The 13,232-nt window shown below is 37.9% G+C and overlaps 1 protein-coding gene across 1 annotated transcript; it reads right to left on the bottom strand.

The window, feature by feature from the left end:
- Positions 1-8,270: 8,270 nt before the first annotated feature.
- On the bottom strand, positions 8,271-12,997 carry LOC123867125. The gene is made up of 2 exons (XM_045909001.1): positions 12,677-12,997; positions 8,271-8,324 (listed from the first exon to the last, which is right to left on the bottom strand). Exons 1-2 carry the CDS (start codon positions 12,995-12,997, stop codon positions 8,271-8,273), a joined length of 375 nt encoding a protein of 124 aa, XP_045764957.1.
- Positions 12,998-13,232: the final 235 nt, after the last annotated feature.

Genomic DNA, 13,232 nt, shown 5'->3' with positions numbered 1-13,232 from the left:
GACGGTAGTCACCTTCAATTTAAGCCATCGCTTCGTTCAGAGAATACTAACACTCTTCAGAATTCTGCTCGAGATAAGAGTAAATATACTGCATCGCAGTTTCGATCTCATGTGAATATGGACTTTTTTTTGGGTTTCGAACCCAAAGGATGCCAACGGGACCTTATTACTAAGTCTCCGCTGTCATCCGTCCGTCCGTCCGTCCGTCCGTTTGTCTGTCAGCAGGCTGTATCTCGTGAACCGTAATAGATAGAGTATTGAAATTTTCACAAAATGTGTATTTCTATTGCCGTTACAACAACAAATAATAAAAATTTCAAAATGGCTGACCTGAAAAAAAAAAAACAAAAAAGTAATGTTATTTCTTGTTTGATGGTACGGAACCCTTCGTGTGCGAGTTGGGCTTGCACTTGACCCATTTTTTTATTTTTTTAGTTTGTAGTGCGAGGTAAAATTTTTCATGCACGAATTGCGATATTGTGTATTGACTGCGACCACATTATAAACATGCTCGAGACGCCGAAAAATCGGTCAAGTGCGAGTCCAACTCACATAGGAAGGGTTCCGTACCATAATACAAGAAATAATGCTCTTTTTTATTTATTTTTCATGACGGCCATTTTGAAATTTTTATTATTTGTTATTATAACGGCAATAAAAATACACATTCTGTGAAAATTTCAACTTTCTACCTATTACGGTATCATGAGATACAGCACGCTTACAGACAGACGGTCAGACGGACAAGCAAACGGATGACAGTGGAGGCTTAGTAATAAGGTCCCATGGGCATCTTTTGGGTTTAAAACCCAAAAAAAAGGCTCATATGCACGTGAGATCGAAACTGCGATGCAGTATATTTACTCTTATCTCGAGCAGAATTCTGAAGAGTGTTAGTATTCTCTGGTCGAACTGATGGCTTAAATTGAACGTGACTACCGGCTCCTTGAGATACCATAAAAAAAAATCACGCCACTCACTCTACCACATGGTGGGGTGGAAATGAGTTATTTAGCCAAAACGAGTGTTGGAGTGGGCTTTGTGGCGCTCGTACGCTGAAACTATTGAGTCTACAAAAAGAGTGACTACACAAATTGTAGGAAATTGTCTCTAGTTTAATTGTTACATAGCCATTTTTATCGTAAAATGAGTGGGAAAGAAGTTATCGTGAAAAAACTGTTTTTGGGCGCCATTTTTCCAAGATGGCGGCGCGAGCGGCAAAAGTACGAGGTGGCAAAATAAAAATTCGGAAAGAGCACATCGTAATCTATAAAACCACCAATTTGCATAACATTCTGAAAACTTTCCATCTCATATTACAGAATACTGGACTACACAGTAAAATCAGTTACGCACTCACCCCAACCGAGTCATAAATGCGAAAGTTTGAGTGTAAGTGTGTATGTGTCTGTGTGTGTGTATGTTTGTTACTCCTTCACGAAAAAACTTCTAGACGGATTCGGCTGAAATTTGCAATGGAGATAGATAATATCCTGGATTAGCAGATAGACTACTTTTTATCCCGGAAAATTAAAGAGTTCCCAAGGGATTTCGAAACATCGCGGGCATCGGCTAGTACGGATATAAAAAACTCAGACCGAACTCAGATATTGCTTACACACTAATCCGATCTCTAATCCATCCAAGCTATTCAGTGGAAATTTTTGACTTATCTACGTCATAATATGTCCGATTTGAATCCGAGGCATATCCGAGATATTCTCACGGATGACGGAGAGAACTCGGGTGACGGAAGTCGGAGAGTGCCACTGCGTCAGACCATACAAATAGTTTTGTGACTTTCCGAAAACTACCTTAACTCTTAAAAGCTCTTTATAATATCACCAAGGCTACGTCTATGTTCCCTAAAGAGGCTTTATTAGAAAATCTCTTTCCTTGTTCACTTACCGGATGCCGCGTGATATTAGAACGCAAGATAATATTTTATGCAGCAGGAAACTAGCGATTCCCCACAGACTAAATGAAAATGATAGACAGTTCATGCTACCATTAAAAGAATACACCTAAGCTTATAGCTACATTGACTATCGTAATCACCTCTGATTTGCTTACTAACAATGATGATGAATCTTTTTGAAATTATTTTAGAACAATAACAGTTTAATTTTTAAAGTTTAAGTCTATTTTTCGATAGTACTACTGAAGGCAAATCGTTCTGTCGCGGGAATTGTTTATTGGACCGTTACATTGTAAGATTTGTATTACCAAATTCTTATCCGAGTAGTGTGAGATGTGTTCAACAAAATAGCTTCACGTTTATAGAGTTGTTCGTAGAAACTCCGTCCATCTCCTCTCTTTAGTCTATCTTTCTTAACATACTGATGGCGGCCGCCCACAGACCGTGGAACTTTCCACTTGAGAGCTTTATATAAACATACCGAACCAGTGGTAAATTATTTGACGATTCAAAAGCACTTGTAAAAGTTTATTTGAATAAAAATCTATTCTATTCTATTCTATTCTATTCTATACACACACACTGTGCCCGCGTGGATATAGGTGTTTTAAAAATTATGCGGGATTTATTTTCCCCTTCCTTAGAGATCCATCTTCCACTTTTTCCACATCTTCCACAGATCTTGTGGAATCCAGAGATGTCCAGAGGATCTGTGTGGAAGATGGACACGGGTCGGTCCATCGCTCACAGTATGGTCCTCGAGTTGGTTGGCGTGCTGTGGTTCCGGCATGCCTTTAACGGTGTTTGGGGACACGTAGTACCCCAGTGGTAGGTCTGCTTGATGAACTGCCACTGGCAAAGTAACTCCAACTCCAAAAATCCAAACATTCACATAATAATAATATTATTAGGATAGTCATCATCATGATCAATCATCCTTCGCTCAGAATGAAAAATTGGCCATAGTCTACAACACTGTCCGACTAACAGATTGGCAGACTTCATACACATTTGAGATTATTATGAAGCAGGAGAACTCTAAGGCATTCAGGTTTCCTCACGATGTTTTCACCGTTAAAGCAAGTGAAAAGCAAGTTAAAGCCCACATAGGTCCAAAAAGTTAGAGGTGCATGCACGGGATCGAATCCCCGACCCCCCAAATAAGAGGGCGACGTCTTAAGAGGGGTCTCTCCGTCACTTGCTCCATACAAACGTAGTTCCAATTTCATTTGAATATTAAACAACCAGATTCTATGAAATTTTGCAGACATATTCTAGAAACTAATATCTATGCCTGTGGTTTTCCAGATTTCTGTTAAAATATTCGGTTTCAAAGTTACGCGGTCTTAAAAATTCACATACAAATCTTTGAGCCCCTGTAATTTTAAAACTACATATTTTTAGAAATATCTAAAACACCACAGGCACAGATATTAGTTTCTAGAATATGTCTGCAAAATGGACTGTGGTTGTTAATATTCAAATGAAGTTGGAACTACGATTGTATGGAGTAAGTGACGGAGAGAGCCCTTTCACTGCTGGCATTAGGATAGTATACAAATCTTTTCTACACAGAAATGGTTAGACATTGTAACGCTAAGCAGAGTATAAGCTTAGAAACTTGGCACAAGCTTTTAAATATTTCCCCGCCCTTGATTTATTGTTCGCCTTATAAAAGCCTCCCGCAGGGCGCGTAGTTTCCACCGCTTTTCGGCATTTTTTGCTTTAATAAAAATCGCATCTTGTAATACAATGATATACATGAAACCAAGGACAGGTACTTACCTACTTAAGTATTTTCTGATTCAATTGTTTTTTACTCGTAAATAATACCATTAGTCTCTATTATAATGAATACCCGGCTGTTCACTGTGGGCTCTTCTCAGGCCTGAACGCGTTTGGAACCCTCGTAGCTTTAAAAAGTTTACGTTATTAATTACCACCATTAGGTACATTAATATCTTACAAATTCAACAATTGACAGTCAAAAAGTGTACCCGATTTGAATAAATGACTTTGACTTATTGCACGACTGGCCAAAAAAGTGTGTAATATTTTCAGGGTTCTCAAATATGTATGTGCTTATGTGAGTTTCATTGTTCCACCATAATTTCTAAATGCCTGAGTGCATTTGGATGTATGGGGTATCATTAGAATCATCATCCCGAGTGACACTGGCTATAATTAATTCAATATGTCAATAATAGGTATCAGTCATTTTTTTAATTTTTAGGCACGTCTTAATTTTTTAATTATGAAGTTAAAAGACAAATCTACAAACCTATCAGAAACCTATAAATATAATATTAAGCTGTATCTTGGGTTTCTTAAATCAACGTTGTACTACAGATTTTAATTTTTTTCCTCCTCCAATATTCTGGGCTGGCTTATATGAGATCGGTCACTGTGAAATTAATGGGCGGATGCAGTAATACATCACCCTGTATACGAGATAGTACTTTCAGCTGAAAGAAATTTATACACCGGCGTTGTCAGCGCGTGGCTTTGTATTGGCTGAAAGATTTTTAAGATTTTTATAAGGGGTGATTTATTTTACACCGGGGTACTGTTCAAATAATTGTAGTACTAGTACTACAATATAGCGACGGCCATCGGCTTCGCTCAGCGAAAACATCAATCCTATTCTTTATCTTTAAAAAAAAATAGCGAGCAAACGAGCAGTTGGGTCACTTGATGTTAAGTGATTACCGCCGCACATGAACATTTGCAGCACCAGAGTCGATGCGTTGCTGGCCTTTCAGGAATTCAATGGTCCGCCCCTTAAATAACCCCATGTTGAAATCTAGACAACATCGTAGCGCGCGCAACCCTAGCAGCAATTTTTAACTCCCGACCCAAAAAGCGGGGTACTATAAGTTTGACATGTGTATCTGTGTACCTATCTGTCTGTGGCATCGTAGCTCCTAAACTAATGAACCGATTTTAATTTTATTTTTTTGTTTGAAAGGTGGCTTGATCGAGAGTGTTCTTAGCTATAATCCAAGAAAATAGCTTCAGCCGTCTGTAAGTTATCAGCTCTTTTCTAGTTCCTGTGACCTTCCCTTGTCGGGGATGTTTAAATTTTTAATTTACACTTGTCCAGATTTACTTTCTCTTGTCAAAAAAATTTGTATTGCAGTACACCTATTTCAGGAAGCAAAACGTTTTTCTACTATTATACCTGACCATCAAAAGGATATAATATATCGCCAGATACAATAAACCTTTCTGAAATGATTCATTAGGGCCTATGTGTGTATTTGATAACGTGTGAAATGTCTTCATAAATCTAATTTTATAACCATAGATTTCTAAAACAAGAGCCATAACTCACAGCTCCAAAATTATTGGAGATTTATGCGCGTATAAATACCTCGTCAACTCCAAAATTACAACTCGAAACGTCTTTAAACACGGATCTATTTACAGTTTAACAGGGCTCTCTCCGTCACTCGCTCCATACAAACTTAGTTCCAATTTAATTGGAATATTAAGCAACCAAAGTCCATGAAATTTTGCAGACATGTTCTAGAAACTAATATCTGTGCCTGTGGTGTTTTAGATTTTTCTAAAAATATGCAGTCTTAAAATTACAGGGGCTCAAAGATTTGTATGTGAATTTTTAAGACTGCGTAACTTTGAAACCGAATATTTTAACAGAAATCTGGAATTTCACAGGCAATATTACTTTCTACAATATGTCTGCAAAAATTTCATGGACTTTGGTTGCTTAATATTCAAATGAAATTGGATCTACGTTTGTATGGAGCGAGTGACGGAGAGACCCCTCTTAACTCACAAAGGGCCATTCGAAGTGGGTGGCAACAAAGAATTACTACAATAAAGCTGTCGCGAAGTAACGACACTGGGGTAATCAGTCACAGTACAATTTTAGTATCCTAATACCTATTGTCTCTAAATTACAATCAAGTATAGTACACGACAGGTTGAGATGGCAATCGGAGTATGAGATGGGGGTACGCGCCGCACACCCGCACGTCACCCACAGCGGGTTGGCGCGGGACTGTGTCGCGCAATAATTGATGCGTGCGACTTAATCCGCTTGATTTTCCGGGATCCCTTCTTTGATTTTCAGGGATAAAAATATGATATGTCCCTCCCCAGGATGCAAGCAAACAGACAGACAGATATATAGGCACAATTTCACATTAATTATAAATCACTTCTAATTGAATGCGAAAGTGTGTTTATTGGTTTATTGGCTTCAATCACGCCGCAACGGAGGAACGGATCGGAGTGATTTTTTGCATGGATACAGTTAAGGACCTGGAAAGTGGCATGACTACTTTTTGTCCCGCAAAATCAAAAAGTTACTGTGGAATTTTGAAAACTTATTTCCACGCGGGCATGAACAGGTTAAAAAATAAAATTAATTAATTAATTTATGTAATCATAGATAATAATACAGTATCATAGATAAATCTTATGGATTCAGAATCAGAAGTCATTTTGCAATCTTCACATTTCATAATTATAAAATTAATATTTTCAATTTTGCACTTTTTTACAAGAGAAACTGACCTTGAATGAAGTCCCGTCACGTTGGCCGTTCTTATAATTTGATATTTTAAACAACCTCCATATTTGAGGTTTACAAAAATTCTCATATCAGCCGCAACGAAGCCGCAACGCTGAAAAAGTGAAGGAGTGTTTCTACTTTCTAACAAAAGGCAAGCTGCTCGGACATTAAGTACCACAGGACACAACAAATTTTAACGTGACGCAATGAGATCACAGCGCCATCTAGTTATAATAGCCGCAATTATTATTTTCAACTAAAGAATTTTTCTGCCTAAGTATCATTTAAATGCAAAATTGTGTGTGTCTATCTGTCTGTCTGTCTCCATAACTATTAATATTACATAATAATAAATTGGGTAATAAATCAAATAATTTTTTTACTTGTTAGTGTTTGTGGTTATTGAAGTCGATTTTTATTTTTTATTTTGAAAATTTTTCCTTGTGCATTAAGGCAAAGTGACGTATTTTAAAAATTCATTTTCTAACAACTGTATACATTCGCGCTTGACCGAGTATCGTCCAAGTTTTAAATGTACAAGTGTAAATTAAAAATTTATTACACCCCCGACGATCCAAAGTATCTGAGTTTTCCAAAACATCATTTTCAAATAAATAATTATGTATTTAGGCAACGTCCATCTTGACAGCTTGACATTTGTCTATTGACATAATATTATGAACCTAACGGTTATCTAACCTTCTTTTCTACAAGAAAACTAGAAAAGAGCTGATAACTCTTAAACGGCTGAACCAATTTTTTTAGATTATAGCTAAGAACACTCTCGATCAAGCCACCTTTCAAACAAAAAAAAAACTAAATTAAAATCGGTTCATTCGTTTAGGCGCTACGATGCCACAGCAAGATACACAGATACACAGATACACAGACACACAGATACACAGATACACACGTCAAACTTATAACACCCCTCTTTTTGGGTCGGGGGTTAAAAAGGGCAGTAACTACAATTTCATCCCTAATCTGTACCGTTATCCATCATTGCTTAAATCCACCAAGAAACCGTTTAATAAACTTCTAAACCTAAAACAAAATACCAGTGATTAATACTACAAATTGTGTACTAAATTGCCGACCACCACATTATTTATCGATACAGAACAACTTCATTTGTACAGCCAACACTTTGAAGTCGTCAGTAAAAATATATTTGGTATAAATACCGAGTATACAGACGAAGTGATGTACGAGTTAATTATACGAGTGGGATATTTATGCGACTGGGCCGCGGGCGACGTTGCAAGTCTAGTGACATCCCTCGAGAATCGCAGTAAGGGTTGGCTTCCATATTTGGAGCATGCGATAGCTAAGCTACTCTTCTAACGTCTAACTTAAATAAATGAATAAAAAAAATCATTGCATGCCAGAATAACGTACGTTTTGAAGGAAAATAACAGAAATACGAACTGGTGATTATAAAATTACAATCATTTCAATTACTTTTATTGGCTTATTAGGGTTCCGAAGCATGCCAATGGGACCCTACTCCTCCGCTGTCCGTCCGTCCGTCTGTATGTCTGTCAGCGGATTATATTTCATAAATAGTAATTGGTAGAGAGTGTGTATTTCTATTGCCGCTATAGGAGCAAATAATAAAAAACTTCAAAATGGCCGCCATGTAAGTTAAGAAAAAAATACTTAAGAATAAAAATAGTTAAGAAACAGTGAAGTAGAACTATCAACTAGATAATATTATTATGGTTATGAAATGTACCCATTTATGTTCAAATCAAGTTACTCACGGAGGTGTATTTTAAAACTTGGCATCAATAAACCAATAATAAAACTGGTTCAGTAAGGTTTGTCGCCCTTCAAATTAACTATTTCTGTAGGCAAGTCGAAAAGCTATAAAATAAAAATATATTGGTAAAGATAAGAAAGACTCCCAAAGCTGAGCGAGCGCTGCGAAGGGCTTGCTGCTTACCACCCCGGGGCTATAGCCCCTATTGCCCCTAGGATAAATACACCCCTGGATACCCACCATTGCAATAGATAATGTATAACTTCCTCACACAAGGTTATGTTCAAGCTATGAAATATTTATACTCTTGATTAGGTACTTTCCTAATTATACTAAAGAAGGTGTATTGTGTACGTATTTCAGCCGCAGGCGACGTGCAAATTAACTGACGTCCCCTAAGATTCAGAAAAGGTAAGGGATGTTTTCCATCCTTATAGTTAGCTATACTAAGCTAGAGCCTAATTTGTAATACATGTTGGATACCTACTGTTTTGTATAAAAAACCGGTCAAGTGCGAGACGGCGTTGCACATAGTCCGTAACATCATACAAAATATAACACTATGCACTTTACAATTTTTTTTTAATTTGCATGGTGGCCATTTTGAAATTCGCCATATTGCTTTTTTATCATTTACTAGTTGACGCCCGCGAATTCGTCCGCGTGGGTTTCGGTTTTCTGAAATCCCGTGGGAACTCTTTCAGGCTAAAAAGTAGCCTATGTGCTAATCCAGGATATTATCTATCTCCGTTCTGAATTTCAGCCAAATCCGTCCAGTGGTTTTTGCGTAAAGGAGTAACAAACATACACACACACACATACACACACATACACACAAACTTTCGCCTTTATAATAATTATTATTAGTGTGAAGTGTGATTGTTATAAGCAGTGGTAATGGAAATACATGAGATACCTAGGTAGCTCACTTTAAAAATGGACTTGGACACTTTTTGTATTGCAGCCACCTATTTTGTTCACTTATCGTAATAATTACTCTGGTTTATTTTAATGGTAACCCTGAAAAGTTAGATCTAAAATAATATTTCCTAAAACCAACATTACTTTAGGCTTACACAGATATGGTTTTAACCACATTAAGCATAATTTATTCAAAACTTGGGAACTATAATAACACTGAAACCTTTTTAACCCTTTAGTCTAAGCTTTGGTCAGGGCGCTCGGGATTTCTGACTTTTGAAACATGTGTGTTTTACTGAGTGCTAAACTCTTTGATGAATGATTACAACATGAGATTCATCGTACTGATAGAAATCCACGGCTGGACATACTTAGGTCTCTTGTAAGGACTTCCACAATCCACATACCACAATCTTGTGTCGCCTGGATCCAGCAACACACTACGCTACGACAAGTTTGATGTCCTCTGTCCACCTCATTACTACTATTATATATTCTGTATATATAGCAATAAGGCCGCCTTTGTACACAATTGTTTTTTTCTGTTTTCTTCTTTCTGTGTTGTGTTCCTTTACATGTGTTTTTGTGTGCAATAAAGACTTCTAAAATCTATCTATCTATCTATCTGTGGCCTAGTGAGGAGTGCGCCAATGCCGGGCTTATCGATGTGAGATAGCAATTCCAGCACCTTGGATTCTGAACGTCTGTCGGTTCTTAAACTACGGTGAGGAGAGCTTACGGACGTCAAAAAGTATCCAAGTATTTGCAATTTACTCGAATTAAGGTGCCCACGCACTCGAACTGAACTTCAGCCGAACTGCGCGTCGCGTCAGCGCCCCGCACGATATTCTCTCCTGCCGCGACGCGCGTACGTCACTGCCGCGCGGCACCTTTATACTTTGAAATTATCTGAAACCAAAGGGGAGTGGGTTTAATAAAAACTGCCATAATTATCCCTTCCAGGTTAGCCCACTCCCATCTTAGACTGCATCATCACTTACCACCAGGTGAGATTGCAGTCAAGGCCTAACTTGTATCTGAATAAATAAATAAAAAGTACCCTAGGTTGCCTGTTTCAGGGTGGATAAACGGAATGAGCCTTAGGTAACAACCTAAAAATTATAGCCAACATAAAAATGTTTACTACCGAATTCTTTCTCAGTCCGTATATAAACCCTTTTCCTTAAGGTCAGGATACAAATAAATATTCATGCGCCCCTGTCCCGACATGTGACAGATTAGGGCGAATGCCTCAGGCCTTTGGTCCTTACGTCAACTATTCCACGGGCTTACATACCAAGGTTGACGCGGAATATTTTAATCGACTTCAAAATAAGGAGGTTCTCTATCCAATTGTTAATATATTTATATTGCTACTTTCATGGACATATTATTGAACTAGCTGACGCTCGCGACTTCGTCCGCGTGGATTTAGGTTTTTTGAAATCCCGTGGGAACTCTTTGATTTTCCGGGATAAAAAGTAGCCTATGTGCTAATCCAGGATATTATCTATCTCCATTCCGAATTTCAGCCAAATCCGTCCAGTAGTTTTTGCGTGAAGGAGTAACAAACATACACACACACACACACACACACACACACACACACATACAAACTTTCACCTTTATAATATTAGTGTGATAGCATTCAAACTCAGTGTTTGTGGAGCAAGCAAAAGCAAAAAAAAAAAAGAAAATAAGCTATGTTAGTCATGACTAATATTCCCCTCCAACTAAGCGTAAAGCTTGTGCTAGGAGTGGGATTTGAACCGCCGACCGTTCGGATTTTAGTCCGCTCCTTAACGCGGCGGTCTCCGTTTTCGTCGATACTAAAGTTTACTAAAATGGAATTAAGTTAGGAACGCATGGATCGAAAAATTTGAAATTAATATATAATATTTTTCATTATATCCCCTTGGATTTGGTCCGATTAAAACATGATTGGACAAACTTTCCTCGATAGAAAAAAAATCAGAAGTTTGGTCTAAAACCTTAGACTTTTGGGTTTTTCTCTTTAATGACAAAGCTCTTAAAGACGTAACTTTCACCATAGGTGTAAAACAATCAAATAAATAATTCGGTCCGATCATTTCACAGTAAGTGCTATATTTCAAATTATATTCTAAATTATTTGATTTCACGCTTCCTCGCTTATTCTCTTCAAATCGCGTACAGAGCGAGTACAAAGAATTTTCGACCCTATTGTTGAGTCTTATGGGCCGTAATTACGTTATCTTGTCAGTCATACCCGTCGCCCAGCGTTGCCAGAATGTTACTTTTGTAACATTTTACGTTACTTTTGACCCCCTCATGTTTCCTCCATGTTACATGACTCAAAATGTTACTTTACGTTACTTTTAGGACTTCATAAAAATATTCAAATTTTTCCCAGCAAACCAAAACTAATCGTGAAACGGAACGCATCCAAAACAGTTTTCGTTTGTCGTAATTGGCCCATTTGTTAGTTTATTTCACTTTCTCTAAGTTATTGGTCTAAGTTCACTTTGTTTTGTAATTACTCTGTGATTAAAAAAGTGTTTTGTTTGTTTTTCTCTGTGACTCAACTTTGTTTTGGCCAAGTTTTGGCTAATAAAGTTATTCGTGGACTTCGTCTGTGGTGGCGTTTGCTGGCGCGCGTGTTGTGACTTTTTGGAGTGTTTATTTGTTAGAAGTGGCCGGTTTTTGTGTTCTGCTAGTGTTTATTGGTGGTGGAACTGACCAAGGTACTGACTGGGAAGCACTCTAAAGGGGCGCCGCGTGTATGTCGGCGGGCGCCGGTACAGACGAAGTCCATTCTTATACATATAGTTTTCCTAACTTGTAAATAACTACAAACTTGACATTGGCTAATCAGTATAAAGCCAGTCGAGAGAAAAAAAAAAGTTATTCGTTGCGGGGAAGTGATATTGTAGGTAGTTAGGTATCTAAGTACAAAAAAAAATTGTATCTTTATTTCGTCAAAATTTGAAAGTGATTGGTTTGTTCGTTATCCTTATCGACTGTGTATATGTGTTGCTAACACTACTTGCTTGGTAAGTAAATGTTGTATACAATGTAGTTTTAAGTAAATAATAATAATAATAATAATAATAATTTATTTCAGGCAATATAAGTCACAAGACAACCCATAACAAACAAAAAGAAAAAGAAAAAACACAAAATAATATACAGCTTAATGTAGATATACATAGTGTAAACTAATCTAAATAAAGCTGTTGTTGTCGCACCGATGCAGGTTTGACCAATTTTTAGAAAAAGGATTACTCAGATCTTCGTTAACAGCACACAAGATGGAGTTAGTACTGTGTCTTAGTCTTTCCCAGAAGGAAGCCGTCCTTGCTCTGAGTATGGCGAAGAAGTCAGGGACCCTCGCCGCAGCAAACATGGCTTTAGCACTGCAGAAACGCGGATGCTTCATTAGGATGCGGAAGGCGTTGTTATATTGTATCCTAAGCGCATTATAGCTGCGCTTGGTAAACTTTGTCCACAGTTGACATGTATAAAAACATTGACAAAAAGCTTTAAATAACGTCACCTTCACGTCATCGGAGCAACGCGCGAATCTGCGCGCTATCATGTTAGCCCGCACCGAGAGAGCCCTGCGCTCCCTCTCCATATCTTTATCATCCTTTATGTCATTTGTTAGAATATGACCCAGGTATTTAAAGCTCTTAACAACCCGAACTGACGACCCATTCAAAAATACCGGCGGAACGGTCTCCGGACCCTTACCCGCTTTGAAAATGAGCATTTCGGTTTTCGCTACATTGTATTTGAGGCCATGTTCTTTAGCGAACTGGTCACAAATACTGAGCAGTTTTCTAAGCCCGTTTATTGAGGGGCTGAGAAGCACCATGTCGTCAGCGTAGCTCAAATTGTTAACGCAGACGTTACCAATATGGCAACCGACTTTGGTACTTCTCAGTCTCCCAATAAGGTCATTGATGTAGAGGTTAAATAGATCCGGAGACGTCAGCCCTCCTTGACGTACGCCACACTCTAGCCTATATTCACTAGAGAGTGCGTCGCCCCATTTTACGTAGTTGGTTTGGTTTTCGTACCAAAATCTCCACAAGTTCATTAATTTTTTC

Source organism: Maniola jurtina, chromosome 1 (assembly GCF_905333055.1).
Source record: "Maniola jurtina chromosome 1, ilManJurt1.1, whole genome shotgun sequence".
Taxonomy (NCBI): domain Eukaryota; kingdom Metazoa; phylum Arthropoda; class Insecta; order Lepidoptera; family Nymphalidae; genus Maniola; species Maniola jurtina.
The sequence above is the reverse complement of the archived record's forward strand: the minus strand, read 5'-3'. Positions and strand labels throughout refer to the sequence as shown.